We start from the raw sequence: 27,432 nt of genomic DNA on the forward strand, positions 1-27,432 counted from the left end.
TGACTTGTTGGGAAGGGCTGGGAGAGGGATAACAGGCTCCGACCTTGAGAGGCCGATCAGTCGGCCCTTGTATGGCCAAGTCCATATCGGTGTCCAGCGGATTGGTCGGAGGAGCAGGATCGGTGCTGTGACAGGTGCTGGAGGGAGCTACACCTGTTTTCCCCATATGCTGATTTAGTGATTACATTTTTGTGGGAGTTCCAGATACTGTGTGGGATACGTGGAGCAAGCCAAGAAACTTGAGAAGGAATTATAGCTTATGGTGACCTGTGATATTAAAGAATTTCAGGCGGCATCATTGAATTTTCAAGTATTGCTTTAAAACCAAAGTAGAAATAGTCAATATTTTGCATGTATATGAATAGTGAGATAGTCTTGTGTACTTTTTATTGTACTAAAGCTTAGTAGATAGCACTTTTAAGATAAAACTCTAATGAATATTGTAGTCTAAAATATAGTTGTGGGGTTTTTTTTAAATCAGAAGTTCAGTATGTTATGGAAACATACCGATACATCTGTATAACTTCTGTAGGAAAACGTGATTTCTTCATAATGCTGAGAATGTTTATGTGCAGATTTCGAATCTTTAGGGTTTGTAGTGTTCATGGAACATAAATAATTCCTCACAAAATAAAACGCACAACTCCCCTCATGCCTGTATAATCCTGCTGTTGTATTATGTACTACTAATGTGTACCCATTTAAAAATTTATATTACTTTCCTTTTGAAACTTCTTTAAAACCTAAAAGATTTTTCCAGAGGTAGCATTTTAAATCTTGGTTTGTTAAAAATGAGAGCTTGCAAAGAAAGATTTCTGATTGTGTAATAGGGTGAGAAAGGAAAACAACATGGTATACAAATATGTTTTAAAATTTGGTCATGAGACCTGTAGTTTCACATCCTTTCTTTCAGTAGCTTATTTGTAATGCCCAGATTGTAGACAAGTTTGTTGGGTTTTTGGTTTTTGTTTTTTTTCCAGGGGATGTTGATGCGAGCTCTCCATCAGAAAACAGGAAGCAGCCCAATAAAGCAGTTGCATCAAGCTAGTCTAAAGGAGTCTGAAAAAACTTATATTTAGCAAACTAAGTCATTTTAGAGAGGGATTATGTAATTTCTTTTTATAAGTCTTTGCAATTCTTGTTATCATGCAGGAGGACAGAAGTGCAGGAAAATCCTGCCTTTATAAACAGCACTTAGACTGAGTGTTACATTTGTACTGCCAGTGTTGAACTCAATCGAAAATTTTAGCCACAATGTTCCTCAGAGTTTAACTATCTGCTCTTTAAAATGTGAATATTAAATGCTAAAATCAATTTATTAAAGATCCAGGACGCTGGCTTTTAGTTACCAGTGATGACGTTGACTCCTTTGCCATAGGCTTGAATGTTCCTTGTATGTCAGGCAACTTTACTCCATCAGCCAGTATCTAAAAAGGGTTTTGCATGGAATGCTGGAGAGATGAAGTGGGTGTAGGTTAAAGTGACCCATGAGATGGCACCTGGGAGCGGCTGTGCCTCTGAATGAACTTTTTCTGTTTGTGTACTATGCCACAGTTTTGAAAGACTAAGCCTGTCTGTTGAACAGTGAGTTTTGTCTGTGAAAGTTTCATGTAGTTTCAGTGGCTCTGAATGATGCAGTAGTATACAAAACTTCTTGGCAAGTTAGTATGATTTGTATGTGAATTTTCCAATTGTATTTCAGACCTTAAGAAAGAAAGGCCTTAATGGTTGTGAGAGCCCTGATGCTGACGATTACTTTGAGCACAGTCCACTATCGGAGGACAGATTCAGCAAACTAAATGAAGATAGTGATTTTATTTTCAAGCGAGGCCCTGTAAGTACTTTTATTTTATCTCTACTTTTTATTTGTTGATCCTTTTTATTAACTTCATTATTTAGGCTCTGAACAAGAAGGAACACAGAGGGTGCGACAGCCCGGACCCTGACACTTCATATGTGCTCACGCCACATACAGAAGAAAAATATAAAAAAATTAATGAAGAGTTTGATAATATGATGCGGAATCATAAAATCGCAGTGAGTACTAAAGTATGGTTTGTGCTTCTATTACCTGCATGAGAATTTTCACAGTGTTTGCTTACCACTGAATACCACTGCAAAGACAAGAGGATGTAATGGTTTGAGAAGGGAATATATGGTTTTCAGGAAAAACGAGATGCTGATACTTGATTTTGTTACATTCTACCTTAAAGGATAAGAAGATTTATCTCTAGCTTCTCCTTTGCACTCAGTTTTTCATACCTTGTGAACATGAGGTAACATTTCTGAATTTCAGGAGCCTAACTGTATTGCCTAATCCTGCCTAAAATACTTCTATAAAGATAGATTTTGTCGTGGGCTGTAGGATAGTTTATTTACATCTGGTAGCTCTTTATCTGTCAATCAATATTTTACAATATGTTACAAGCAGGCAAATATAGTTGGATTAATTTTGTCATCAAATCAGTGGAATTTAGTTTGCTGAAGACTAGATGTGGAGAGGCATTTAGATGTTTAAAGATAAAGCTCACAATGGAAGCCTCGAAAGATTGGTGTCTTACTCCTGTTGAAATTCTAACAGATACTTCCTTCTCCACTGAAAGATCTTTGAAAACCTTCTCCCAAGTACTTAACACATTTGCAGCCTTAAATCAATTAATTGTTTTAGAACAATGTGATCTATCCCATAGTGTCATGGGAGGATCATTTTTTATTTTAATGTTATCTAACTAAAAAATGAGATTGTCATTGTCTGAACCCCATATATTTACTGGGCAGATTATTCATGTTCTCCTCAGTTGCATATATCCACTTCAAGTTGAGGCTCTAAGGCAAAAAGATTTAATGGAGAAGGAAGCTTGGAATAGAATTTTTGGGCTCCAGAACTCAAGAAGTTTGGAGATAATAGTAGTGTAAATTTTCTGTGTTTTTCGTGGAGTTGTACATGATGACATTTAATTTCCATCTACAAAAAACAATTAGTGTTGAGTATTACAGGGGAAGTGTTTTCTAAGAAAACTGATACAGGGCTCTGCCACAGCCTTTGAGTTTTGTAACACTGCAAATAAAGTAAATGGACTGGCTGGGTTAATCAGCACAGACTGGGGCAATTGAGTAATGTGTCCCCATATGACTTGCTGATACTAGAATTTATTTTGTTGTTCAGAGCAATGAGGCCAACTCTGGGGACTTAACATCAAACTGACAGTCATGACACCCAGCATCGCTTCTTTTTGCAAGTTCTTTATACTTGAATGAAGCCAATATCTTTAGCTCCTGCTTTGTTTTGAAGCTTTTGATATCCAGCATTTCTGTGTTGAGATATCTTCTTCAGGCCTCATCTCTCAGAATAATACAGCTAAATTGCTCTCTTTTGATTTTCTGTGGTCTTTATGAACGGTCTAAATTGTCTGTGTGGACATCAATGTAAATAAAAGAGGCAACATTATTTTTTAGCTCTAATGTTCTGTATTTGTACCTTAAATTGGACCTGTTATGGATCTATTTCCAGTACTTAGGGGTCTGTATAAGAGCAGAGTTTCTTTTGTTCTAGTGCACTCATTACTGTCAAAGGATAGGAATGAGGCAAAGCGTGAAGAATTCAGTCGTAACCAAATGAGTACCATAGATGGGCAGAGGCAGCCTTTATTGTAAGGTGTGGGGGGAAGCTGTCATTTATTAATTCTGTATTGAGAAACCTACAGAAAAAAATGTTCCAACTGCTTCTAGCATTGTTTTAAGCATACTTCAGGTATTTCAAGTTTAGTTTGAGTTACTTGACAGCATGCTGTTTAAAAACCTTTATTTTTTTTTTTAGACATTAAATAGTTTCTTGAGGTAGTTTCCCATGAAAACAAATACCAGTACAACTTGTCATTAGTTAGATACTGTGCATGATTTGCCAGCGTTATGTTGCTATGCTTCATTACTTTTTCCTTTTGTCTGTGCCAAAATTTGATAATTATTCTTAGGAGTGCTTCACTAAGGACACTGTCATTGGCTCTCAGTTGTGAGAGATTTTGGTTCTTGTAGAAAATGTATGATGCTCTTTTAATTAGTATAGTTATTGTTGTATTTCTAATATTATCAAAATTGTCATGCAGAAGTATCATTCAAAGGAAATTTTAAGCTGCACGTGATAAAAGTGCATCTTTTTCAGTGTGCTTGCTGGGTCATGAGTGTTTGTCATCTGCATTTGACCTCTAAATTAGAACTATTATCTCTCTACTATGTCAGTAAATACTAGCAAATTTTTACCCTTAAATTGTACCTGTTAGGCTTTTGTTTCCAGTAATTACGAGAGTTGTGAAAGAAAATGGTCCCTTTTGTTTCAGAAACTCATCACTGTCAAAGGACAGGAATGAGACAAAGGCCAAAGAAGTTAGTCATAACCAAATGAGTACCATAGATGGGCAGGCATCTAAGCTTTTGATTCAAATAGTTGTTGAATAACAAACATATACTTCAGAAAAATAGTTGCCTTTTAAAGAATACTGTACAAATTTAAAAAAATAAAAAATAGAGTGGTTATTCAAGCAGGGCTTTGTGGAACACAGCTCAGAATAATGATAATTTAAATGTTTAAATTCAAATTACTGAGCTTAGTGAATTTCTAAGGATCTGTATACTTTTTAGTGCATTGAAAAAGTTTGAGATCAGTAGCAATATTTTGTCAAGATTATTAATAGAAAATGTTATTACTAACTTCTCGGGTTTTGTGTAATAACTGACTATACTGTGCATGTTTATGCTTACATTTTGAAGGTGCGACAGTTCATTGATTTGTAGACATGTGTATCTTGTCATTGCTTTGTAATAATCCACATTAACTGATAAATTTGTTGTATATCCAAGCTTGTGAATTCATATGAATATCTCTTTTTGTATTTGAAATTTGAGTATTTTAGAAGTTTGAGTTATTCTTTTGGAATTGTATTTACATGTTGTATAAGAATTTAACACCGTACTCTACAACAAATGGATGTTTTAAAATTGTATGCTTAATATTTAAAACTAACATAATTAACTTTTTCTTTTAAACCTGAGTAATTCTTGGCAAACTTTAATGTATGTTTTTATAATATGCTATTTCTGCAAACATAGTTAATACTAATGTTGTGTGTATTCCTTGTCATTTTCCCTCCAGCCTGGCTTGCCTGCTCAGAACTTCTCGATGTCGGTTACAGTTCCAGTGTCCAATCCCAACACTTTAACCTACAGTAACCCAGGGAGTTCCCTTGTATCCCCATCCCTGGCAGCCAGTTCATCGTTAACGGACACGACCATGCTCTCCCCACCTCAGACCACCCTGCATCGGAACGTATCACCTGGGGCCCCTCAGAGACCACCAAGTACTGGCAATGCAGGTGAGATTTCAGTACTGTTGTGCTTTCCTTTTACACCCTTTTTAAAAAATTATTTTAAAATAATTTAGAATTTTAATTTCTTTAAAAATTATTTTAAAAAAACCCCAAACAAACAAATAATAAGTTCTTAATAGTATTGTTGTACTTTTTTTGTTTTAATGGCTTAAGTTTTGAAGTACAAAACGATACGATACTGTAATGAGAACAACTTAGTTTAATGCTCTGGCTTATTTTTATTAGGTGGAATGCTGGGGACAACTGACCTCACAGTGCCAAATGGAGCTGGTACCAGTCCAGTTGGTAAGTGTAGTATCATGTCTTTGTTGAAAAATAGCATTGTGGTTTTAGTTTCACAGTTACTCAAAAGCAATTTTTTATTTTTAAGTCTTCAGAAAAAATAGTTGTGGAAGAATGAAGGTTGTAATTTTTTTAGTTGCCTTGTAATTTTCAGGTCTTATGAATTCTTATCTGGCATTTAAGATTTTACTGCCATGCCCTTTCCACTTCAGTAATATTATCATCTTTTATTTTAGTGGTTTTCAGCAGTAGTGTGCTGCTCTTGCTGTTTTTCTTTACAGGTGTAATTACAGCACTCTAAAGAGATCTTATGTTCTCCAAATTTCTTACTTTGTATGAAATTCACTGTGCTTACTAAGCTATTACAGTAAAGACAACTCAGCAGTGTTCTCAACTTCAGTATTCAGAAGACCTGGATGTTTGATACTGGTTGTGATGCCAATCAAAATGAAGAAAATACAGACTATATTGTTTGTATTGCCATGTGTATCTTGCTAATTATCTTCTAGCAGTTATACAAAGAACGCAATAAATCTTGGAAGCTGATAGCAAGGTTCTGTCTTAATTTTGGAAGATGATCAGAATTTCTTTCAAAAACAAATTATGGGTTTTGCCAAAAATCAAATTCACAGTATTTTTTGGTGTTCAGTAAAAAGATATGATAGCTCTTTTTCATTTAAATAATGTTTTGTCTCCCCTAAACAAAATTTAGTATTCCGATAGAGGGTGATCAGACATTGAAATTTATCATGCCACAGAAAGACAAAATAAATGACACTTCCTTCATATTCCTTCAATTCCTTGAGATGTCTTGGTAACTGAAGGTCAGTTTTGGGAATACACATAACTCTTGTTGGTATGTGTTCAGAAGAAGGAATTAGAGAAGCAACTGTTGACCTTTCACTGTTAGCCCACTGGCTACTTAGTGTGGCAACTGGGAAAAAGTTCTTTGAAGATGAAGTCAGGCAGTTAAATTTATGAATAAAAAATGCTGTAACTACAAGGCTGAAAGCACAGGATGGACTTTTCTACTCTTCATCCATTCTTTGGGTATGTGCAGCAAAGATATGAAATATTAAAGTGTGGTTTCCATCAGGTAAGCAAGATTTTATGTGGAGGAAACTTTTGCAGTTGAAAAAAGATGACTATTTTTAGAAACTGTGGAGGTCAGAAGTTGATTTCCATAGTATTTCTCAAGTCAGACTAAATAAGTTTATTATCAAGCCATTTCAGGCCTCTTCCCAAATCAGGCTTTAGTAGCAGCAGCCTCAGACTTAAGACTTCTTCTTTCAATAAGCAAATAAAACAGTTGTTTACAGCACTTGCTATAGAATATTAAACTGTAGAAATACCCAGTTACAGCAGCTTGGTGAACATATTTAATGCAGCAAAATGTTTTCCTTCTTGGATTTATTAATAGTTTATCTGAAAAGTGAAAATACATCCATCGCTTATCTCTGACTTTCCAGAACATCGCACCCAAAATGTTGCACACATACCCACTCATTTCTAGAAAGACTTTTTCATACAAGAGTTGTGGCTATACAGGAACAGTGGAACATCTATAAGAGGTACCTCTAGCAGAACTCAAATACCTGGTTAACACTAGATTGCTAAGCCACAGTTTACCCTAAGTTGTCAGAGCTCCTCTTTCTGCTAGTATATGGCATGGCTTCTTCTAAATACAGTCAGGTGCACAGTAACCTTCTCAATTGCAACAAAAATCAAGAAACCATCCATAACCAGATTGAGTAAATCTGCTAACTTGTCAGTCTGAGCTTGACAGTTGCTGTTCAGTGTGTGTATCAAGTTAATTATGTCTGCAGGGAACAATGATTTTAGTTTCTTGCTACTTCTGCTGTAGAATTCACTTTAAAATATATTCTTTTAGCTTTCAGTCTTGTCTTTTAAACTTCTTAGGGATGTAGTTGTGAAAGGTTAAATTTGCAGCTCACAATTTATAGGAGAGATACCAAAGATAAAGTTGAAGTACTGGCATACCCATATTCTTAGATATTCTCTTATAAACAAAGGAAGAACCCAAGTCTTACTCACATCATGAAGTTTTGAGCATTTGAGATTTTGTTCTTATTTCATTGAAATATGCACCTTTATGCCTGAGTAAAAAGCAAGTAAAGGTTAATCTTGCGTAGTTGGGACCCAGTTCAAAGATGTTGCATAAAATGGCTCCTATTTAGTTCATGAGTCTTTTTCTCAAGTCCTCTGTAACTTATATGATATGATTTGCTTTCGCAGTCAATCTGCCAACTTAACAGTTTTTCTGTGGAAAATAACTTTGAGTAAAAATATCTGCATGTTGTAGCAAAGATTGGTAGGTGGGTTTTTTATGTCTAGAACAGAAAATTTTGTGATCATTTTATAACACTGAGAGCTTGTTTCACATGCAGCTGTCATAACTCTGAAAAAGCATTTTTATTTTGTAATAATTTTAAATTTTACCCACCACATAAAAAAACATTTGCTGAAAATTTTTACTTGGCAAGTATATAAGTTTTGAGAGGGGAAAAATGTCCAGCATTGTAACAGTGTCTGCTTTTGAGCTAATTTATGTCTTCTGTTAATTAGATCAAATGTTTTGCAGCTAGGATTTTCATGATAGTGTTGACCATGGTCAGTGTTAAACCCTGTTCAGTTTGTGATGGGCATCTAATGCATCAAGAATCTCATATCACTGGGATATGTGCAACTTGCTGTTTGTTGTCAACATCATCATGGCTTGAACACATGCTGCATGTCTCTGTTGCTCCTTTCAAAAGGCTGTGGATTCTAATTAGGCAAAATAGAGCCTCATTTGCTCCAAGTACTCAAATATGGGGAAGTTTCTTTGACTTTGAACTGAAAGGACTTGATGGATGGATGGATTGCATTCAAATTTGTCATGAGGTCTGCTTCACTACGTCCCAGTAGATTCAGTATTACACCTTGAATCATCCAGAGGTTGCCAATGAAGTGCACTTCCAGTGCAGTTGTCCCATTCCTGAGGACTCTCGGAATTGGAAGGACTCAACAGAAGCACTGCTGTTACTGTTACCCAGTCTCTACTTTTTCTTCCATACCTTTCACATGTGGCATTGGGCTGGAACCATGCAAAGGACCTGAGCTGGTTTTCATTTCCAAGGCTGCATGAAAGCCGTAAACCTTAAGACCTTTGAACTAAGTTTCCTAAGTTCTTCCCAGTCCTAGGTGATTTTGAAGGAGTTGTTGGAAGTGAGAGGCTTTATGATCTCACAAGGACACAATCTTCCTCTACATTTCTGTATCAGTGCAGTAGCCCTTCTGGTCAGTAATGCAGATTATGGACCCAGTTAATATTCTGGGAAATTATCTTTCCTCTTACAATTTTATCATCAGGAGAATGGATAAGAAAGATCTAATCTTCTTTTGAGTACTGAATTTCTCCTCTTTGTTCCAGAGCTGTATCTTCTCAAACATCCTCACTGATCTTCAGTTTCTGAGAATATGAAGTAACTGTAGGAATCCTGAATTTCTTTGAAATAGAGCTGAAGGATATACTTGCTTTTGTCTTAGGATCAGGAAGGGTTATGCAGAGGTGCAGCTGACAGCTTGCACGCACCTGTAAACTGCTTGTATATTGCCAGGAATCAAGACAGAGAGCTGTGAAAGGCCACACCTATAAATTATTCCCTTTGTCTTAAGGTCTTGGCTGGTTGGGAGAGCATTTTCTGCATGTCTGAGTATAAATATTTCAGCTTGGTCTTTCACAAGTCTGAGTCAAGTGGCTAATATGCTGCAATTTTCAGAGAACACCAGAAGGCTTCAATAACAAAACAGCTTTCTGTGCAAAGCTTTCTGTTCATGTTGTTTTCTTTATTAAATGGGACCCCAATAAGAAGTATCCTATTAACTCTTGAAAAACATACGTCTTGCAGGATTTTTGCTTGCAAATGGATTGATGCTATCAGCCTCTTCCTTAGGAAAACAGACTTCTTTCTCCCTCCACCCTCACTCTCAAACTCTCAGCCTGTATCATCTGCATCAGCTAAAAACCTTGGCATCGTTGTTGTAGATGACCACCTTAGGAAAGCAGCTATAAACCTTGAGGATATTCCTGCTCAAGGTTATGCATTACTGATGGTATTTCTAATCTGCTGTTCAGTGTGACAGGTAGCATCTGTCACAGGTAGTCTTTCACTAGACAGAGCTCCTCACTTCCTAGCTTGTATTGAAAGAGGTTTGGCTTAAGAATGTATCTTCAACTGATGCTAAATGCAGTGGACACAGGTTCTTGCTCTGTAACGTCAGTCGTGTTGGCATAATGGTTTGCTTTCTCTGATCTTTAAGATTACACAGGTAAATACAACAGTCAGTGTTTCACCCTTCTCCAAGGAAGAAGTTGAAGAATCCTTGAAGAACGCTGCAAGCAGCCTACTTACTCCTAGAGCTTCCAAGCTCTACTCAAGGAAAAGGAGTACTGAAAGTGGACTGCAGACCAGCTGCTTCACAGGGTGCAAGCTGAACCCTTTTCCTTTGCTTAGATGTTTTCAGCACAAAACAAAGTTTGATCCATCCATCATCCTCTGATTAGATCAGCTCACAAGAAATGACTGGCTGAAATCAGGATGAAAAATATGCTGGTAGAAGAAAACATTTGAGTGGTGCTTTTTTGAGTAGTGATTTGTAGTGGTTTTGGGTTTTTGTTTTGTTTAAATTGTGGAAATCTCTCCTTGGACGCCACGCATCCATATGTGGTCAGTTCAACCCCTGAACTACCCTTAGATTTTGGTTGAAATTTCATATGTGTTCATTATCTTACTATAATTTCTCATTTACTAAGAGGCATAAGACAATTCTGTATAGAATTTGCAACAGGTATAACAAATTAATTTCCCAGCTGAATTGAAGTGTTGCAGAGTATCTGTGAAGTCTCAACATTTTTATAATGTCACCTTGCCCAGGATGCACCACCACACATCCTCAGATGTTCTAAATTTATCACTTCTGTCATCCATTTTTGCCATTCTTTACATTGGTTTTGTATAGATACATAGAAATAAACAAATTCAGAAACAAAAACTTGAATTACATCAACTGTAAACTCTTCAGGTGACAAAAGCCCTAAAAGGCTTCCAGTTGCCACTGCTGATGTTTCACACAAAGTTGAAAAACACTTATATACAAAAGCAGTATGCCTTTATTTTAGGTTTGCTACCACATTCTGAATAACCCTGGTCTTGAAAAAGACCCATTTAAATGTTCTAAATAATCTTGAAAATAGTCTCTCCTTTTATGTAGCTTTAGGCAAAAAAAAAATTTCCAGCAACCTTGGAAATGAGGATTATTATTTTTTTTTTAGTTTTGTAACATGAGTAAGCATTCCTTGAGTCATCTGTATTTTTTTTGCTGCATTTTAGTGTCTAAAGAAGTATAAATCTTCTATGCTAGACATGTTTCAAAATCTTAAATTCCTGTATTATCTGAAGTTTCGATTTATAAAGATCAGTGCAAGCACATTTATTTTAGCTTCCTTGAGATGCTGTAGTAAATTCTTTCCAAAGCTAGCAGAGAACTTAGGCCTTTTGAAATGATCATAGAATCAGCAGTAGCTTCTGTGCAAAGCTGAAAATAGGATGAACTGCAAATGCTGAGGCTTTTGGGGGTTGTTTTTTTTTAAATTTATAAAAATTAAAGCTGTCATACTATAAATAAATAAATCATGCAGATAATGTGCATAGAAATGCTATTGTTGCATTTACTTAGAGTGTTTCCCCGCCTTGCCCCAAGGTCCTACATGTAAATATTTTTCTTAAATGGATTTTATCTGGTCTTCTGGATGCATAGTGAATAAATATATAGCTTATTGCAAACACAGTTTTCTATTTACTTCTAATTATGTGACATTTGTTGGGTTGTATGATGTCATCTGAAGCATAAATATTTATTTATTACCATTCTTATTTTTGCTTAATCTTATATTGCTTAGCTCCTTGCCCACAATTATTTTCCAAAACGATGTATAACTGTTCAATTTCTCCAAAGGTGAACCACAAAAAAAAAATTAATGGCATCAATGACTATAATTTATTCCTTGAGTAGTAATAAGTACATGGAGTACTTTCCAGCCACGTGTGTTCATTGTTTCAGCTAATGTGATTTATACAGTGAAATATGAGTCTGGCTTATGTAATTGAATGGTATGTCTTGGGCTGCAGGACAACAAATGAGATTATCTCTATTGTGTTTCTAAAGGCCAAATATACAGTTGTTAAAATGGGTGGGTTTCAACATTGAGCTTCAGAAAAGAAGCTGTTTCAAAAGTGAACATTTTCTGACTAAACTGGAAGTAGACTAATATACATTGGCAATGTTTGTTATCATAAAATCTAATTAAATTATAATTTTAATCCTTGTTTAAAATGATTCATATAATTGAGAACTTATAATTTTTACATGGGTATCTGGTTTCCAAATAAGTGTTTTGAAAATGCTTTCATAGTCTGTTTTAAAGAATTAGAGTTAAATAAAACTCTTCCAATGGAAGTAAAACCAATAGTCTTATCTTACACTTATGTAGGATTTTAGATTCTGTTTCCATTTTCCAGTCTGATAGTGGTTTTTAAACATAAAGCAGTTGTCTTTGGGGAAGATCTATAGTGGATGGGGTAGATACAATTTCTGTATTAGACAAAATAGCAAGTAGAATTTATGGGGTTATTAAAGCCTCAGTTTGGCAAACTGCCGTATAGTTGCATCATCCTGTAATCATTATCTTATTCTGGCTCCTGACCTTACTCTTAAGAAATACCATGCTTTTAGTTATCCTTTCACTCTTAACTTGTAATTTGATTTTCTTATTAGATTATTAACAGGAAAAAAGGCTTTAAGTTTCATATTAAAAATTAATATTCTACAGTCTTATTGCAGCTCCAGCCTATGAATCTTCAAATAATCAATATAGAGACTTCAGTGTTTGGTAAATGTTCAGTGCTTGCTATTTATTAAAAAGGACTGTTATTGGATTAATACCCATAGTATTATATACTTAGAACACTTTTTGTTTCTCCCATTCTTAATGTATTTTTTCTAAACACTTCTTTTAAGAAATGCTCAGCCTTTTGTCAGAGTGAACACCTTGGCTCTGCCCTGCTGCTGAATGATATTGCGCAGAGAAGGCAATGGCAAGGACTTTGTTGTTTTTGACAGCACCACTAAAAGCATGAAATGTTTCTGAAGGACTGGCAGAGCCTTGTAATAAAGGCTGCAGGAAATGACTGTATTGGGTGTGGAAGAAAGACACTGTCCAGATTTAACACACGAGCTACCGAAATACTTGAAAACAGAGGACAGGAAATGGTATCACAGGATAGACTAAAACGCTGCACAGAACTCCATTGTTTATGTAAAGTGTTATTGTTCTGAAGTTCAAATTCAATTCAGAACACCGCAGCTTTGGCATGTAAAAGGTAACACTGACAGCCTAGTGAGTAATAAAATACTATTTATGATTAGATTAAAGCCCAGACTTTTTTATAACAGTAACTTCTTCAAATATTCTGGCATTTTTGGTGAAAATGGAGGATGTTGTAACAATTTTTTTGGATACAATTTGGTGAAAATTATGCCATTTTCTAATAATTTTTCCTCCCTCACGTCTGTTTCCCAATCCACTTAATTTTTACTCTGTCCATTGTGCAAGATTTGTCTTGCAATCTGATGCTATGTAGACTGTCTGTAACTAATGTTTGTGCTCATTTATAATGGATAGGTATTAATGCATAATCATGTTTAACACAACTGTGATTCTGTGAAAACTGTCTCACAGCTTCAGGAACGTTGGGGGTAGCACAGAACTGAATTTCTCTTTCTTTTTTGTTTGTTTGGTTGGTTTTTCTGTGTGACATAGCTGCAGCTAGTCTTCACCTAGCAGTCAAAAGAGTATGTTTAGCTCTAGCATTCTCAGCTCCAGCCAAACTTTCCAACCACTTTAACTAAATTTTATCACTAACCTAGAAGCATCCCAATAAATTCTGTTGTTTTCTGCTGAGGAATGTAGATGCTTTAATCACAAAATGAGTTTTTGTTGTGGTTTTTAATACAGAAGGAAGAATGCTGACATAAAAAGCTTTTTCTTCTTTCTGCTTTCTGTGTTTCTTCTTTCCCCCATAACTTCTGAGTTAAATGGTAGAATAATCTGAAAATGTATTCCCATACCTCCCATACAAATGCTTCAGGAAAATGCTAAATTAGAATAACTCCTCCTTGCTCTGTTTAGCCTTGAAAAACTCAAGGGTCATATCTGATTGTCCATGTGTGGTCAGGCTTTTGGCACAGTGGGAAATCCACAAAGAAAGCAAATCCAGAATTTGGAATCCTGACTTTAAAATTGTGAACTTACTGCTCATCCATATGTGAACAAGAATACTGCGGGTTGCAAATTCCAGATGAGCAAGTTCTACCTACTAATAATTATTTTTCTTTAAAAATATTTAGCAATAACTTTGTCTCCAAAAGACCTTTGTAAAACTCAGTAGAATACCTTCATATGGGCACAGATGGGCTTTGTTACAATACTTACATTAATATTTGCTTTTTTCGTTTGAAATTGATAAAACAATACGTAGTATTCCATTTATGATGGAGAGGGAAAAGGGGAGGACTGCATTTGGCAGTTCCCCCCCATGTAACAAGGATCAGCAGTAGATGGAGGAGCATCCTGGTAAATTCACACCTAGGTTCTCAAATTATCTTAGCAGTGCCAGTCATCTTCATGAAGTATTGGGCTGTTACTGATACGTGTTATTGTTCTTCATTCTTGCTAAGCTTTAGAAGGCATTAAAAATTTTGCTAAAGGAGGTAGAATGTGACACTGACAACTTTCTTATTTTAATTGCTTTTAGATTAATATGTACTTAATGTAATAAAATTGGATTGGGCACAGGGGCCTATTCAAATTAGAATAATAATACAAAATTCATGCCAGTATGGTGCTAAAGGCTATTAGGAGAGAATTTCCCACACAGTGAACTTTCTGTAATAGACTTTCCCCTGAATTGTGACTATAAAGGCTGCTTTCAGAACTGCAGTGGTAGTGTAAACATAATCTTACTATGAATTGTAGTTATTTATACACATACATGCACAAGTTCTGTGCTGTGAACTGTAGGGTTCCTGTGGTGGTTTGACCCACAGTGGGACCATGTGGTCCTGCATTCACTCCCCCCACCTGGTGACATGGGATAGGAGACACAACAAATAGGGTATGGGATTAGGAATGAAGGACAGGGACAGCTCACTCACCAGTTATGGTCAGGGGCAAAACAGACTCAACTTGGGGAAGAAAAATCAATTTAATTTGTTGCAAATCGTCTAACTAGACATAACAGCCACATCTTACAACACCTCCCCCCACCCCTCCGTGAGCCTTCCTGGCCTCAAATCACTTTGCTCCCCATTTCTCTGTGCAGTGGCACAGGGGACAGGGAATGGGGGTTCAGTCAGTTCACCTCTGCTGCTCTTCCCAGCATCAAAGTCCAGGAATGAGATGTTCCAACGTGGCTTCCCATAGAGTCAGGGACCTTTTTGGGCTCAGCTTCTGGCTCCGGCATGGGGACATCCGTGGGCTACAGATTCACTCCCCACTCTGGGGGTCCACTCCTGCACTAGCAGCAAGTGGGGTCTTACTCTTGGGGTCCCAGTTCCAGTCACACTGCCCTTCAGGTTCAGCTTCTCTGCTCCAGCATGGAGTCCTCCATGACCTACATGTGGGTCTCTGTTCTGCTTTTGGGTCTCCATGGGCTGCAGGGGACTTTGTCTTCTCCTGCTCCCTATGGTAGGACTGGGTGTGGGTCTCTGTCTATCCTCCTCCTTCCTCTGGCAACAAAGCTCTCTGTCTGTCTGTCCTTTGTTTAGGCCGATGGTCTTTTGTTCAGGCCAGTGGCCTCTCCTCCAGGTTCTCTCCACCTTCTTCTTTTCAGGACAGTCCTTCCCCTCACCAATATGGATTCTCAGAGGTGTTTCTCTGGTGCCCACTGGCCCAGCTTGGGCTGGGGGGGGTCTCTGCCTTGGAGCCAGGGGAGCTTTTTGCTCTCCCAGGGTGGCCCTTCCCCCACTACCAAATAAACAGCCTCCCCTGCCACACACACACACCCAACACAAACCCTGTTCCCAAATTCCTCTCACTTAACTTTTTTTTCATTTGCAACTGAATACGGTGTGTGTATTTTGAGAATTGTTGCTATAAATATGATAAAATCATTGGAATATGGCTTTAAATTTTTTTCTGAGAACTATATTTTGGTTAACGTGACTGGTACTTTTGTCAGTACAGGAAAATGCAATGCCAGGCACTTAACTGATTTACTGTCTTGTTGCTTTTTTCTGATCTATTTTGAGTTTAATCAGAGGCCTGTTATCTTGAGCATATTCAACTCTTGGAGATATCAGTGCTGAAGCCAGGACCTGTAGGCTTTGGCTTGTCTAATTCTACTTAGAATAAGTATCAGGAGTAAGGTGGAGAAAAGACCTGTGTAAAATAAATTGTTGGGCTTAAATGATGTGTGTATCTGTGTCCAGAGCTTGGAATGAATTTGAAGGGAAAGGATTTGTTCCCCTCATTGTTGCTAAACATAATAAATAGACAGTATATATTTTGGAGACTGAAATTAATTTTATTAGAGAATAGATGACTGGCGTCCTGCAGATCTTGAAGATATTTGAAGAATGCATTTTAGAAATAGAGACTTTAAGAGCTAATTCTTTTTATTTTCACAGGCAGCAATTCAGTGTAGTTCGTATTCTGTGGGGGTGGGGATGCAGTGGGGTTGTGCAAAAGCACACACTTTTTTGCAAGCTCAGCCTGGAGGAACTTCAAAGGGCAAAATAAAAAACACAACAGATGTTATTAGAAATAGTTCTTTGGCAATATGCTCTTCTCAGCGTTTAAGCCACCACAGTGTGCCCTTGAGGTGATATTATCTTTACATATTGATCTTCTGGTGAAAGTGGTTTTTGTTTGTTTGATTATTCAATACTGTTCCTTTTGTGAGCAGTTTATTTTTGGAAGTTTTACAAAAGAAGTATTCTGTCATTAGTACACGTGCACCAGAATTTTGTATTGCTACTTCTCTTCAGTTTTATGGTACCTTTGTTTTTCCTCTTTCAGGAAATGGGTTTGTGAATTCTCGAGCTTCACCAAGTCTACTTGGAACTACTGGTGGTGGGAACGGCTTGGGCAAAGTCATGCCTACAAAGTCTCCACCTCCACCTGGAGGAGGTAATCTTGGAATGAACAATCGCAAACCAGACCTCCGTGTTGTCATCCCACCCTCCAGCAAGGGTATGATGCCACCACTGGTAAGTGAAAATATTTGTTCTGTGGCTGACTTTGTAAAAATGAAGTGTTTTGTCCACGTGCACAGGGAGAAACTCTTGTCTGCTTACTGTAGGTTACTGTACTACAAAGGTGTTTGGTTTTTGAGATTTTACTAATGAAAATCTAAGTTTTAAGTTGTTACCTTGGGAGAAGTTTCATTTGTAAGGAGATATATATATATATATATATATATTTTTTTTTTAAAAAAAATTTTTTTTAAGTGTATAATAGTGACCTGGTGGTTAAATGTGGTTACAGTGCAATCCTAGAGACATAGACTGGGATTTTGTTGTTTTGATTTGACATCTCACTTGACCTGGTACCGAGAACTTTGTTAGTTGAAGGATGTGGGTTTTAAAAAGGGTTATGGATTATTCTGTGGAGGAATGGCTGATCTTATTGGTGATGTGAACTGTATTAACATGCCCCAAAGCCCACTTCGTACCTGTTTTTCCTGGGTCATAATGGTTGTGGGATGTAAAATGTAGCTTTGGTGGTAATGATGGTGTGGGGGAAGTGCTTGTTTGATGTGGTGTACTGGAATGCAACCTTGTGTGTCCTATGGTGGATGTGATGTCTTCAGTGAAGACACAAAGCAGTAATGAGGGTCAGGCTCAGTCCCTGTTTGTATATTTTCAATACTACTGTGCAGTTTGTCATGTTGGTAGTAATGTTTGTTCAGCCTAGATTTGGAATAGCACACAAGTTCCGTGTCAGGCATGAAGCAACCACAGCACTGAGACCAGAACAGGTCTTTCAGGAAGAGTTACTCTGTTTTTCCTTTAATTTTGTTGGCTAGATCCTTTGGTCTTAGTCTTCTGCTGTCATGTAGAAATTTTAAACATCTATGTGTACATCTTCTGTTTTCTGTGTGTGGAATAATGAACCACAACCAAGAGGAGCAGGATATAAACGTGACAACTACTCTCTTATTTGTTTTTAAGATGCCACGAGTGCATGCATTTGTTACTGGTGTTCATGGTGAATAATGCAAAATTAATCCAAGTAACAAAAGCTATAATTATCCTCAGAGTAATGATTCTTGAAGTTTGAGGTTTTTCTAGGAATACTGAAGTGTAGAAGACATAGGAAATAACACTGGCTGATTTTTTTTTTAAAGTTAAAATTACAGTTTTAAATTGGAAATAGATACAAGAACAGGGTTTTGTTAATGCAGTTGTTCTGATGTTAGTAGTGTGCAGTATGTATTTACTGTTGTGTTGTTAAGAACAACATAATACTCAGTTTAGGTTTTGTCTGTTTTCTTGAGGCAATTAGAAAGAGATTTCAGAGTAGAGATGCTGGGATGGTATGATGGTTGGATGTGAAAAATATTTTGTTACTGAGCTGGATGTTTATTGGATCAGTCCAGCCAGAAACTGCTATGCTCCATATCTACGTGTGGTGTCCATGTGTAGCTGTGTCCTTGTCCTTACTAAGCTCTTTCTGCACTCGTTATGCCAAAGCATATGTTCTTTCAGTATGTTTTTTTTTAACTGACCCCAATTACTTAAAGTATTATACTTCCTTGTAGTAGTATTTACAGAATCAGGTGGCAAATTCACATTATTAATTAAAATAAATAAAAATCCTAAAGTGCAAATGTGACTTTTTCTTTCATTTTTGAAAGCAATGCTATTTTTAGTAACTGTGTTATCCCTCTTGTTTGCTGAGTACAGTCGGAGGAGGATGAATTGGAGTTGGTGAGTTTGGGCTACTGTTTGATGAGAGAAAGCAAGATGTTGAAAATATCTTTTACTGCAGTTTCTTAACTGTAGTTTCATTACATATCTTGAATAATTCCAGTGTTCCCTTGGTAGCAGACAAAAATACATTTGTTTTATCAAACTCAAAACCTGACCAATTCAAGTTGAAAATGCATCCAAAGTCCAACACTTGCCATTTGTAAACTTCTGGGTTTTTTTCCTGAAAAAATTTCTGTTTTTCTTGGAGGGAACATTGGAAAAGAGCCTTACAGAGTAACTGTCCATGTGTATAGGATATTTATGGTCTTTTATGTAAAATATAAATAACCACTTATCATCCCCTAAATTACTGGAATATTTTTAGAAAGTGGCTTCACTCACTAAGTTCTTCAGATTGTAACACGAGCCCTGTATTACTTCTCTTATTTGCAAGGAGATTACATCATTGCTGGTGAGGTCACCTTTTTGGAGTTCAGAATTATTTCATCCTGCGTGAGATTATCAAACCACAGGGGTGTTCCCTGTTTACCAAAAGGACTAGAGAATTGCAGATGAATAATTCTACCTTTTCCAGTGGAAAGATATTCTGCTTTTGAAAGGAAGCTCTTGGCATTTTTGTTTTTTCTATTTTATTTTTTTTTTCCCAAAAGGTTTTAACATTTGGCATTCTGTCTGGAAAATAACGTAAGGCTAAAATAATTCCTAACTTATTTTTAGAGCAATTTGCATATTGTTTAGCTGCTGTAGCAGAAACCATGCAGAAGATGCTGCATCAGAGTGTGATCGTGAAGACACACAAGGAATTCTGCCTATTCCATACCTTGATTTGTTTTTGAACATGGACCTGTTGCTAATATGAGGCTCTGATTGCATGAAAGCATGGAAAATGTAGTGATTTAGATAAATTTCTTGACTGCATGCTGTTGGTTGATATTTTTTACCTTAAACATCAGCAATAGATTTACAAAAGTAATTAAGGAGAAATGATTTTTTGAAAGTCAATATTTAAGTTTTTAAGGTTTATTGGAATGACTTGCAATTATAAATGGTTGTCATGCATGTTTTTCTCACCTTTATAGAGGAGTGTCTGGTTTCTAGTGCAAGAAATAGAGCTGGAATTCAATGTAAAAACACTTAATCAAAATAGCATTGCAGTTGGAATTAATGCAAAAGCCCTTGAGTTAAGGGATTCCTACCTGCTAAAAATTGCTGTGCTCTTTGCAGCCTGAAATAGTGCGACTTGCTGAAGGCAGGTTGGTTTATGGATATTGTGGGACCTCTAGTGGTGTTAAAAACTGGGCTCAGCTGGTGAGGGAAGAAAGCTCACACAAAGAAAATGTACTAGTGTCTTCCTCAAATGTGCAAAAGAAATAGGAAACCCACCTGCAATGTTATGTCTCTTATTATCCCAATTTCTGGTCCTAGAAAGCAGTTCCAAATCATGTCTGTGAATGTTGGTTCTGTGTGGTTGGAACTGAGCACTGAATATGAAAAACAGATAAGAACAGTAGCATAGCATGGAGTAAAGATACTGAATTATTCCTTTTGCTGCTATCAGTTTAAAAAATAATTTTAAAATTCCTGAAATTTGTCATGAATCTCCATGTACAACAGATATTTGACACATCTAAATATTTCTTAGCTTCTTTGTATGACTGAGTGTCCAGGAATGATATTCAGTCTGAATTACCCCAGAAAACCACCTTTATTAGCCACTCAAAAAACCAAAAAGATAAAAGTCCCATGGGGAAATCCTTTGGTCTGGATTGTTTCCCAGTATACTCCTCTAACTTTTCCATTATACAGTAATCCCAACTTTATAGGCTGCCATCCAAGAAAGCTTTGGAAAAAGGTCAATTCCTGACAGACACACAAATCTGCTCTAGTAACATACCTGTGTGCCAGACAAAGCTGGTCTCCTGGAGATTTTCAGAAGTACGTAAGTGATTTAAAGGGATAAATTACACAGCAAACCAGTGGGACTTCCTCTGTGGTTTAGGGCTTTGACATCTGGGAGCTTCAGCAGTGGGTGCATCTGCTGAACAAATCCCAAAGAGCCCCCAAATTCTTACCAGGCTCAAAAGCAGCCAGACAAAACAGAGATCAGGAGCCAGTGGAAGATTTCAGCCAATTTTAATACAGCAGCCATACATACATTTTTGTCCTTTAAATTGGAAAGATACAAGCCAAGGATTGATAACCCTCAATTCATCTTCACATTGAACAGAGATGTGTTTCTGGACCTGCTCATTCCCTTATTATAGAGGGAATCATGCATTGTTAATACTGCTCACTCTCTCAAGATCAGAGTGGAGGAAAAAAATGTGCTGCACGTACTGAAATACTTGTACACCTGCCCAAAAAAAAGGGGAAAAAAAGGAAAAAAGTAGTAGTAGCTTCAATCTTTTGAAGCTAGGAATTGGAACTTTGCCAAAGAGATGAAAAACTGCTACTTTCCTAGCAAGTATTTTTTCAGAGATAGAAGGAGGCTTGCTTTAAAAACATATTTTCAGCCATTTGAAATTCAAGTCCCTTAATCAGGGATGGTTCTGTAAGAAGGTAGAAATATAGGATGTAGAGACAACGACTTCTAGTATTTCTCAGACTTCTGTAGGTAAAATGAAGTATCTGATGTTTAAAAATGAAAAATGTGGCATTTCCTGTTCTTGGCAGTATGGGACGTGGCTAAATGGTGCTGAACTACATATTTTGAAGAAAGATTGAGAGTTGTCTCCATGAAGAGTAGTACATTTTGTGACAGAGCAGCTTTGCTGTCTGGTGGTATTCACCACACTGTTTAATACAAGGTTTTCTGAACAGCAAATTTGGTTGAAGAGCTTAATTTGAGCGATATGTTTGCTGCAGATGTTCATTCCGGTGTATGGGGAAAGTCAGGCTGTTGTTAAAAAGCCACATCGTGCCTACAGCCAGAACAGAGACTCTCAGACAATCTAGTTTAGCTCTTTTTCCTGTCAAAAAGCACAGTTGCTCTGTGTGAACTCAAATGTCATTTGCTTTGAAACGTATCTGCATTATAACAAGTACTTTCTCAGTTTGTCAGGAGCCATGGGAACAGCAAGGTTATTTTATCACCGAGGTCTTATCAACACAAATGTAGAAGATCTCTGTGTTCCTTTCAGGACAGGTGCAGTCAGCACAGTGTCAAAACTGGCAGCTAAAATTTTGAAAATTGGATAAACAACTGGGAAGTGGGAGACTCTTCTGGTGGAACTGCACCTCACCATCTGCACTAAAAGCCCTTTAAAAAATACCACTAAAAACTCTTAAATCATTTAAGAACTTCTGAGAATTGTTCTGTGTTTCCCTAAGAAATTGCATTTATTTTTATGTCCTGCAACTCTTTAACACTATTGAAATCTGCATGCACGGGAAGTGGACCAGTGAGTCTTAATTAATTTTTCATTTCAGTTTGCCAAGATCATCTTAGTTGTCTTGAAATGTTCTGGCTTGTTTAGAAAAATCTATCCTGACAAAAAGGACGAATTCAGAACTAAAAAACAAAATTTAATTTAACGCTATTTTTATATTAGCGCTTGATTTTAATTTTTGCCCATTGTTCTAACTGATATCACAAGATGTGTTGTTATTTTTAATCCTTTATAGAATACCCAAAGGATAAGTAGTTCTCAGTCTACACAGCCACTTGCCACCCCTGTGGTGTCTGTGACGACTCCAAGCTTGCCCCCGCAGGGACTGGTGTATTCGGCCATGCCTACTGCCTACAACACTGGTAAGCATTGTTTCTAATAAGTGCCTTGATTTGTCAGATGTACAAGGCTTTTGTGATTCAGAAGCCCAGAAAATTTGCATTTCTGTGACACTTCACTTTATTTTCCTCTTCAGTCCAAATGAAGGCTCTTATTCATCAAAAAATGAGCCTTTAGCTTGTGAAACGTGTAAATGTTGAGACATCAGGAAGCAGCTTTCAGTCAGTCAGGTTGCACACAGCTGAGCACAGGGAGAAACACAATCAGATGCCTCGCTTACAGCAGTAGGGTTCAGGCTTTCCATCCGAGAACTGAAATGCCTCGTGCTTAAGCAATAGTTGATGCTTCAGAGCATAATGTCCCTTTCATAGAATCGTTCTGGAAAAGGCCTGTAAGATCATCGAGTCCAACCAGAAACCTCACGCTGCCAAGTCCATCACTAAACCATGTCCCTGAGCACCTCCTCTTTTAAATACCTCGGAGATGGTGACTCAGGCACTTCCCTGGGCAGCCTGTTCCAATGGTTGGTAACCCTTTCAGTGAAGAAATTCTTCCTCACATCCAATCTCAACTGCCCTGGGCACAACTGGAGGCCATTTCCTCTTGTCCTGTCCCTTGGTCCTTGGTTGAACAGACCCACCCCCACCTCTCTGCACCCTCCTCCAAGGGACTTGGACAGAGCCAGAAGGTCTCCCCTCAGCCTCCTTTTCTCCAGCTAAACAACCCCAGTTCTTTTTGTATTTGTATCTTTTTGTACTGGTGTCCTCACTAACTGACATGCAGCCACTTTCTGCTTCGGTTTGCCTCAGAGGCGCTGCCCCCGGGCTGCTCTTGGCAGGCATGAGGCTTGCAGTTCCAGCAACAGCAAATATTGGTCCTGCAGCAGTACCCAGCAACACTGTTGAATATTTATGCAAATAATTGCTACCCTGAGGGGAGTGAAGGTCTGAAGAAATGAAGAAGATGGGGTTGCAATAACAGTATCATGAGTAGAGTGAAGAATTGTGCTTGGTGACTTGTTTTGGATTGTAAGCTCAAGTATTAATTTGCTGGACATCTAGATCTTGGTTTGGTACTTACCACAAAGATTGTTAATATATTGCATTTAATAGCTCTCTAAAGGAAACAAATAGTTTTGGTCCTTGCTCAGAAGACCCACATTGAGCTTTACCTGTCAGGTAACAAATCCCTTGGTTCTCTCGTGCATTCTGACGTTGTTTTGGGAAGCGATGTTGTGTGTGTCCCTCACCCAGAATCCCCTGTAAGCTGGTGGCTGAAAGAGGCTCTTGGGGTGAGAGGGGCGGCAGCCTGAACCTTGGGGAGCAGCAGAGACATTTCAAACCCATGTCCTACGCAAGGGCCAGGTGCTGTTATCGCTGGGATAGGATTTGAAAAACCAGCCCATTTGTCATTTGATAATGGAATAATTTGTGAAAAATTGTTTCTATTGGATTGAGCCTTTCATGGGATTTGCAAAAAGAAATTTGGTGTTGAAAGCAAGTTGTCATCTGGGCATTCTCAGGGTAGTCACCACTTGTGCAGCAATTTCAGTTTTGCAGTTGGACTAATATAAAATTTGGATACCTACATTGTTTTTTCTGGATTGATAGAGGGTTTTTTTCAGGGTTGGAAAAGATAGATTCAACTCTTAGATCTTTAATTTACATGTTGGATATCAGTTTTGCACAGATATACTATTCTGTGTAATTTATTTTGCTGGAGAAATATTCTTTCTGCGGATTGCTGGAGGAGGAGCCAGGAGGAACGGAGTTGTTCTGAAACAGGCATTTTAAAAAATTCCTCACACCCCACAGAGGTCAGTTAAATAGTAACTTGCACTTGACAGAGCAGATCTAGCCATAAATTCTGTTACTGGCTTTAGGTCAGTTATTTTGCAAAGGCACAGACTTCAAAGGCATCTAGTTGTTAGGGTGACAGCAGTGATGGTTTCGGCCACGTAGAAGCACCTCTTCTGTCTGAACAACTTTTTTTCAGACACTGGAACAGGTTGCCCAAGGAAGCTGTGGATGCTCCTCCCTGGAAGTGTTGAAGGCCAGGCTGGATGAGGCTTTGAGCAACCTGGTCTAGTGGAAGGTGTCCCTGCTGCTGGCAGGGGGGTTGGAACTGGATGAGCTTTAAGGTCCCTTCCAACGCAAACCAGTCTGGGATTCTATGGTTATTTAGGGAAGTGATAATAGTGGTGTAGGTGTTCTGTGGAAAAGTATCTCCTCCAACCCCTGTCATCAGACACGCTCTGTCTAAAGTACCCAGAGTTAATTGCCCATTGTCATAAAAGCTGTAATTGCAAAGAAAAAAAAAAAATAGTGGAATCTGAATTCCTACAAACATTTTCTTCATGTCTGCTCTTAGAGAAATCCCATTGGCACAGCACAGCACATCCAGCTCAGGTGTTTGCATTCACTGCGCTTGCACTGCCGTGGGTCTCGCTGCTTTGAAGGCTGAGAGCTCGTCCTCGTCGTTGGAGGGTTGGGGGCTTTATTATTGTATTTTATTTTTTTATTTTAGTCTTGCAAAAGGGCTTTGTCTTGATCAGCTTGGGAAAAATCTTCCTGAATCTGCAGGAATACTTGTGAGGCTTTTTCAGAGTTCCAATGAAAGTGTCAGCTGAGAAGAAACAAAGCGATTGGGGTGCAGCTGGGGTTCCTGAGCCTTCAGGAAGAGTCTGCAGCGATGCAGACACGTCTCTGAAGAGCGCGATACCCGCTGGCGCTGGGCTCTCCGTCCTTTTCAGGCTCTTAAAAGGGAAACCAACAGCAAACAGCTTGCTGGGTGGGAATGGGGAAATTGTTGAAGAAAACTTATCTCAGGAGAGATAAATCATAGTGGTGATGTCATTTTAGGACAATTAAAACAAACCCCACAAACAACCCCAAACCAAAAAACCTAAAACCAAACACAAAACACAAACCCTACTTAAGCAGAATTTTTGGTTCATCTGCTGACAGTGTAAAATATTTGCCTGCTAGCATTTTGTCACATTTTCAAGAGACTAGAAATTATTTTAAGGAAGCTATATTACAAAATAATTAAAAGCAGATAATTGTTTGTGGCTTTAAAACCTGAAAGAAAAGCACGAGTGATAATGAGAAAGTGAAAATAACTTCCTTGGTGTGAATGGAGTGAGAACTGTCGAGGCATTATAGCCCAGCCAGAACTAACAGGCACTCACTGGCTGTTGATTAGCAATAGGTTGTATTTTTTATTATCCATTTCAGTTGTGTTTCTAAATAATTCTAATGCTTTTGTTCAAATAAAGAGGTTTCTTTTGTTGATTAAATACAGAGATGACAGTTTAAACAGATGTAAAGTGAAGCCGTTGTGGGGAGAGGGAGGATGAGATGTGTGACAGTGGGACTGCATGAGTGGAGTGGACGGAGGGGTAACCAAGGCTCCCAGTTGGGTGTCTGTGGTCACAGCACCCCTTGGGTGTCCTGCCCCTGCCCCGGCCTCCCCACCTGCCTGCAGCTGCCCCATCCCACCCGCTCAGGAGCCCCCAGGACAGTGGCAGCCAGCGCTGCTCACTGCGTGGGTGGGATGTCAGTTGTAGGACTAGGAACCACTTTGTAGCATCAACAAACTGCTGCCTCCCACCTGGAACCAGCCCAGAGTCAGGATGTCTTGCAAGAAACACCATTCCTTTCTGATGACTTGGAGGAATTCTTCCCCTTTTGTTTCATTTTGAAATTTCCACGCAGACTAAAGTCTTCAAAAATCCAAATATTTGTCTTGCAGATGCACACACACAAGTGTATAAATACATAAATATAGTGTAGAAGAAACTGTATGAGACAGCATGGGGTAGGAATTGAAAGCAGAATGCAAGAGTGTTGGCATTTGGAGGGTCAGGTCTTCACAGAATGTCAGGGATGGGAAGGGACCTCGAAAGATCATCCAGTCCAACCCCCCTGCCAGAGCAGGAACCTAAATGAGATCACACAGGAAGGCATCTCGTTAAGCTCCTTGTGACATTAGGAGGACTGCTCCCAGACTGCAGAGTTTTCGTGTTTGGACTCCTTTGAGTCCTTTGCCTTTATTTGTTTTGGGCAGAAAGACTTTATATTGGGGTGTGTGTGCATATATCACTTATATTCTAATGTATACTTGTATATATATATGTAAAATCAATCTATAAATGACTTTCTTGTTTCTTTGTTCTTCCCTCTCAGATTACTCCCTGACTAGTGCAGACCTGTCTGCCCTGCAGGGGTTTAACTCCCCAGGGATGCTGTCCTTAGGGCAGGTGTCTGCCTGGCAGCAGCACCATCTGGGTCCAGCAGCCCTCAGCTCTCTCGTGTAAGTACATCTGTGACCTCACTGCACCCAGCCGGCAACTGCTGCCACTTCCAGCTGAATAACCTGCCCCGGGGCCTGTTCAGCACGACACCACTTTGATTTCCCCTCTGCTGGTGGTGGCACAGCGTTGCCTTTCGCGTTTGCTCCTTGGCTGGGAGAGCGTTTGTGTTCCGTGGCCCTTGTCCCCTTTGTCAGTTCAGCGCTCAAGGGGACAAGCTGTGTCCCTGCAGGCTCAGCTCCTTACCAGGGAGTCACCTGCGTGATGAACTTAAGTGTTTGGAAATAGGAAATATTTCTGCTTGTTTTTAACTTGTATAAATGTGTTCAGACCTTTAATTAATGCTTTTTTCAACATTGTTTATTCGCTTCAGTAAGTTGCCTTCATTTACATACTCCTTTTGAGGGTGTTGAACCCCCAAGAGCTCACCGTCACTCAGACACACGAATTGTCACCCTCTTTTCCTTTTTCATCTTTTCTTATTTCTGCCTTTTGGTTTTCTTTTTCCCAGTACTGGCAGCCAGCTATCTCAGGGTTCAAATTTATCCATTAACACCAACCAAAACATCAACATCAAATCCGAACCAATTTCACCTCCCCGGGACCGCGTAACTCCCTCTGGGTTCCCGCAGCAGCAGCAGCAGCAGCAGCCACAGCCACAACCACAGCAGCA

The 27,432-nt window shown here is 38.4% G+C and overlaps 1 protein-coding gene across 9 annotated transcripts in view; it reads left to right on the forward strand.

The window, feature by feature from the left end:
• Positions 1-27,432, forward strand: part of MEF2A (myocyte enhancer factor 2A) — a 53,869-nt gene that overhangs the window by 25,655 nt on the left and 782 nt on the right. For 2 of the 9 annotated variants that reach the window (XM_029085408.1, XM_029085410.1), the window contains exons 3-10: positions 1,703-1,834; positions 5,147-5,366; positions 5,607-5,666; positions 16,804-16,994; positions 18,693-18,716; positions 22,344-22,470; positions 26,635-26,761; positions 27,271-27,430. In XM_029085408.1, coding sequence (XP_028941241.1) covers positions 1,703-1,834; positions 5,147-5,366; positions 5,607-5,666; positions 16,804-16,994; positions 18,693-18,716; positions 22,344-22,470; positions 26,635-26,761; positions 27,271-27,430 — 1,041 coding nt within the window. Of the gene's footprint in view, positions 1-1,702; positions 1,835-1,899; positions 2,050-5,146; positions 5,367-5,606; positions 5,667-16,803; positions 16,995-18,692; positions 18,717-22,343; positions 22,471-26,634; positions 26,762-27,270; positions 27,431-27,432 lie in introns of all 9 variants that reach the window. The other 7 variants (XM_029085414.1, XM_029085407.1, XM_029085409.1 and 4 more) reach the window with 7 other exon arrangements.

This window comes from Antrostomus carolinensis, unplaced genomic scaffold, assembly GCF_000700745.2.
Source record: "Antrostomus carolinensis isolate BGI_N321 unplaced genomic scaffold, ASM70074v2 scaffold9966, whole genome shotgun sequence".
In the NCBI taxonomy this organism is placed as follows: domain Eukaryota; kingdom Metazoa; phylum Chordata; class Aves; order Caprimulgiformes; family Caprimulgidae; genus Antrostomus; species Antrostomus carolinensis.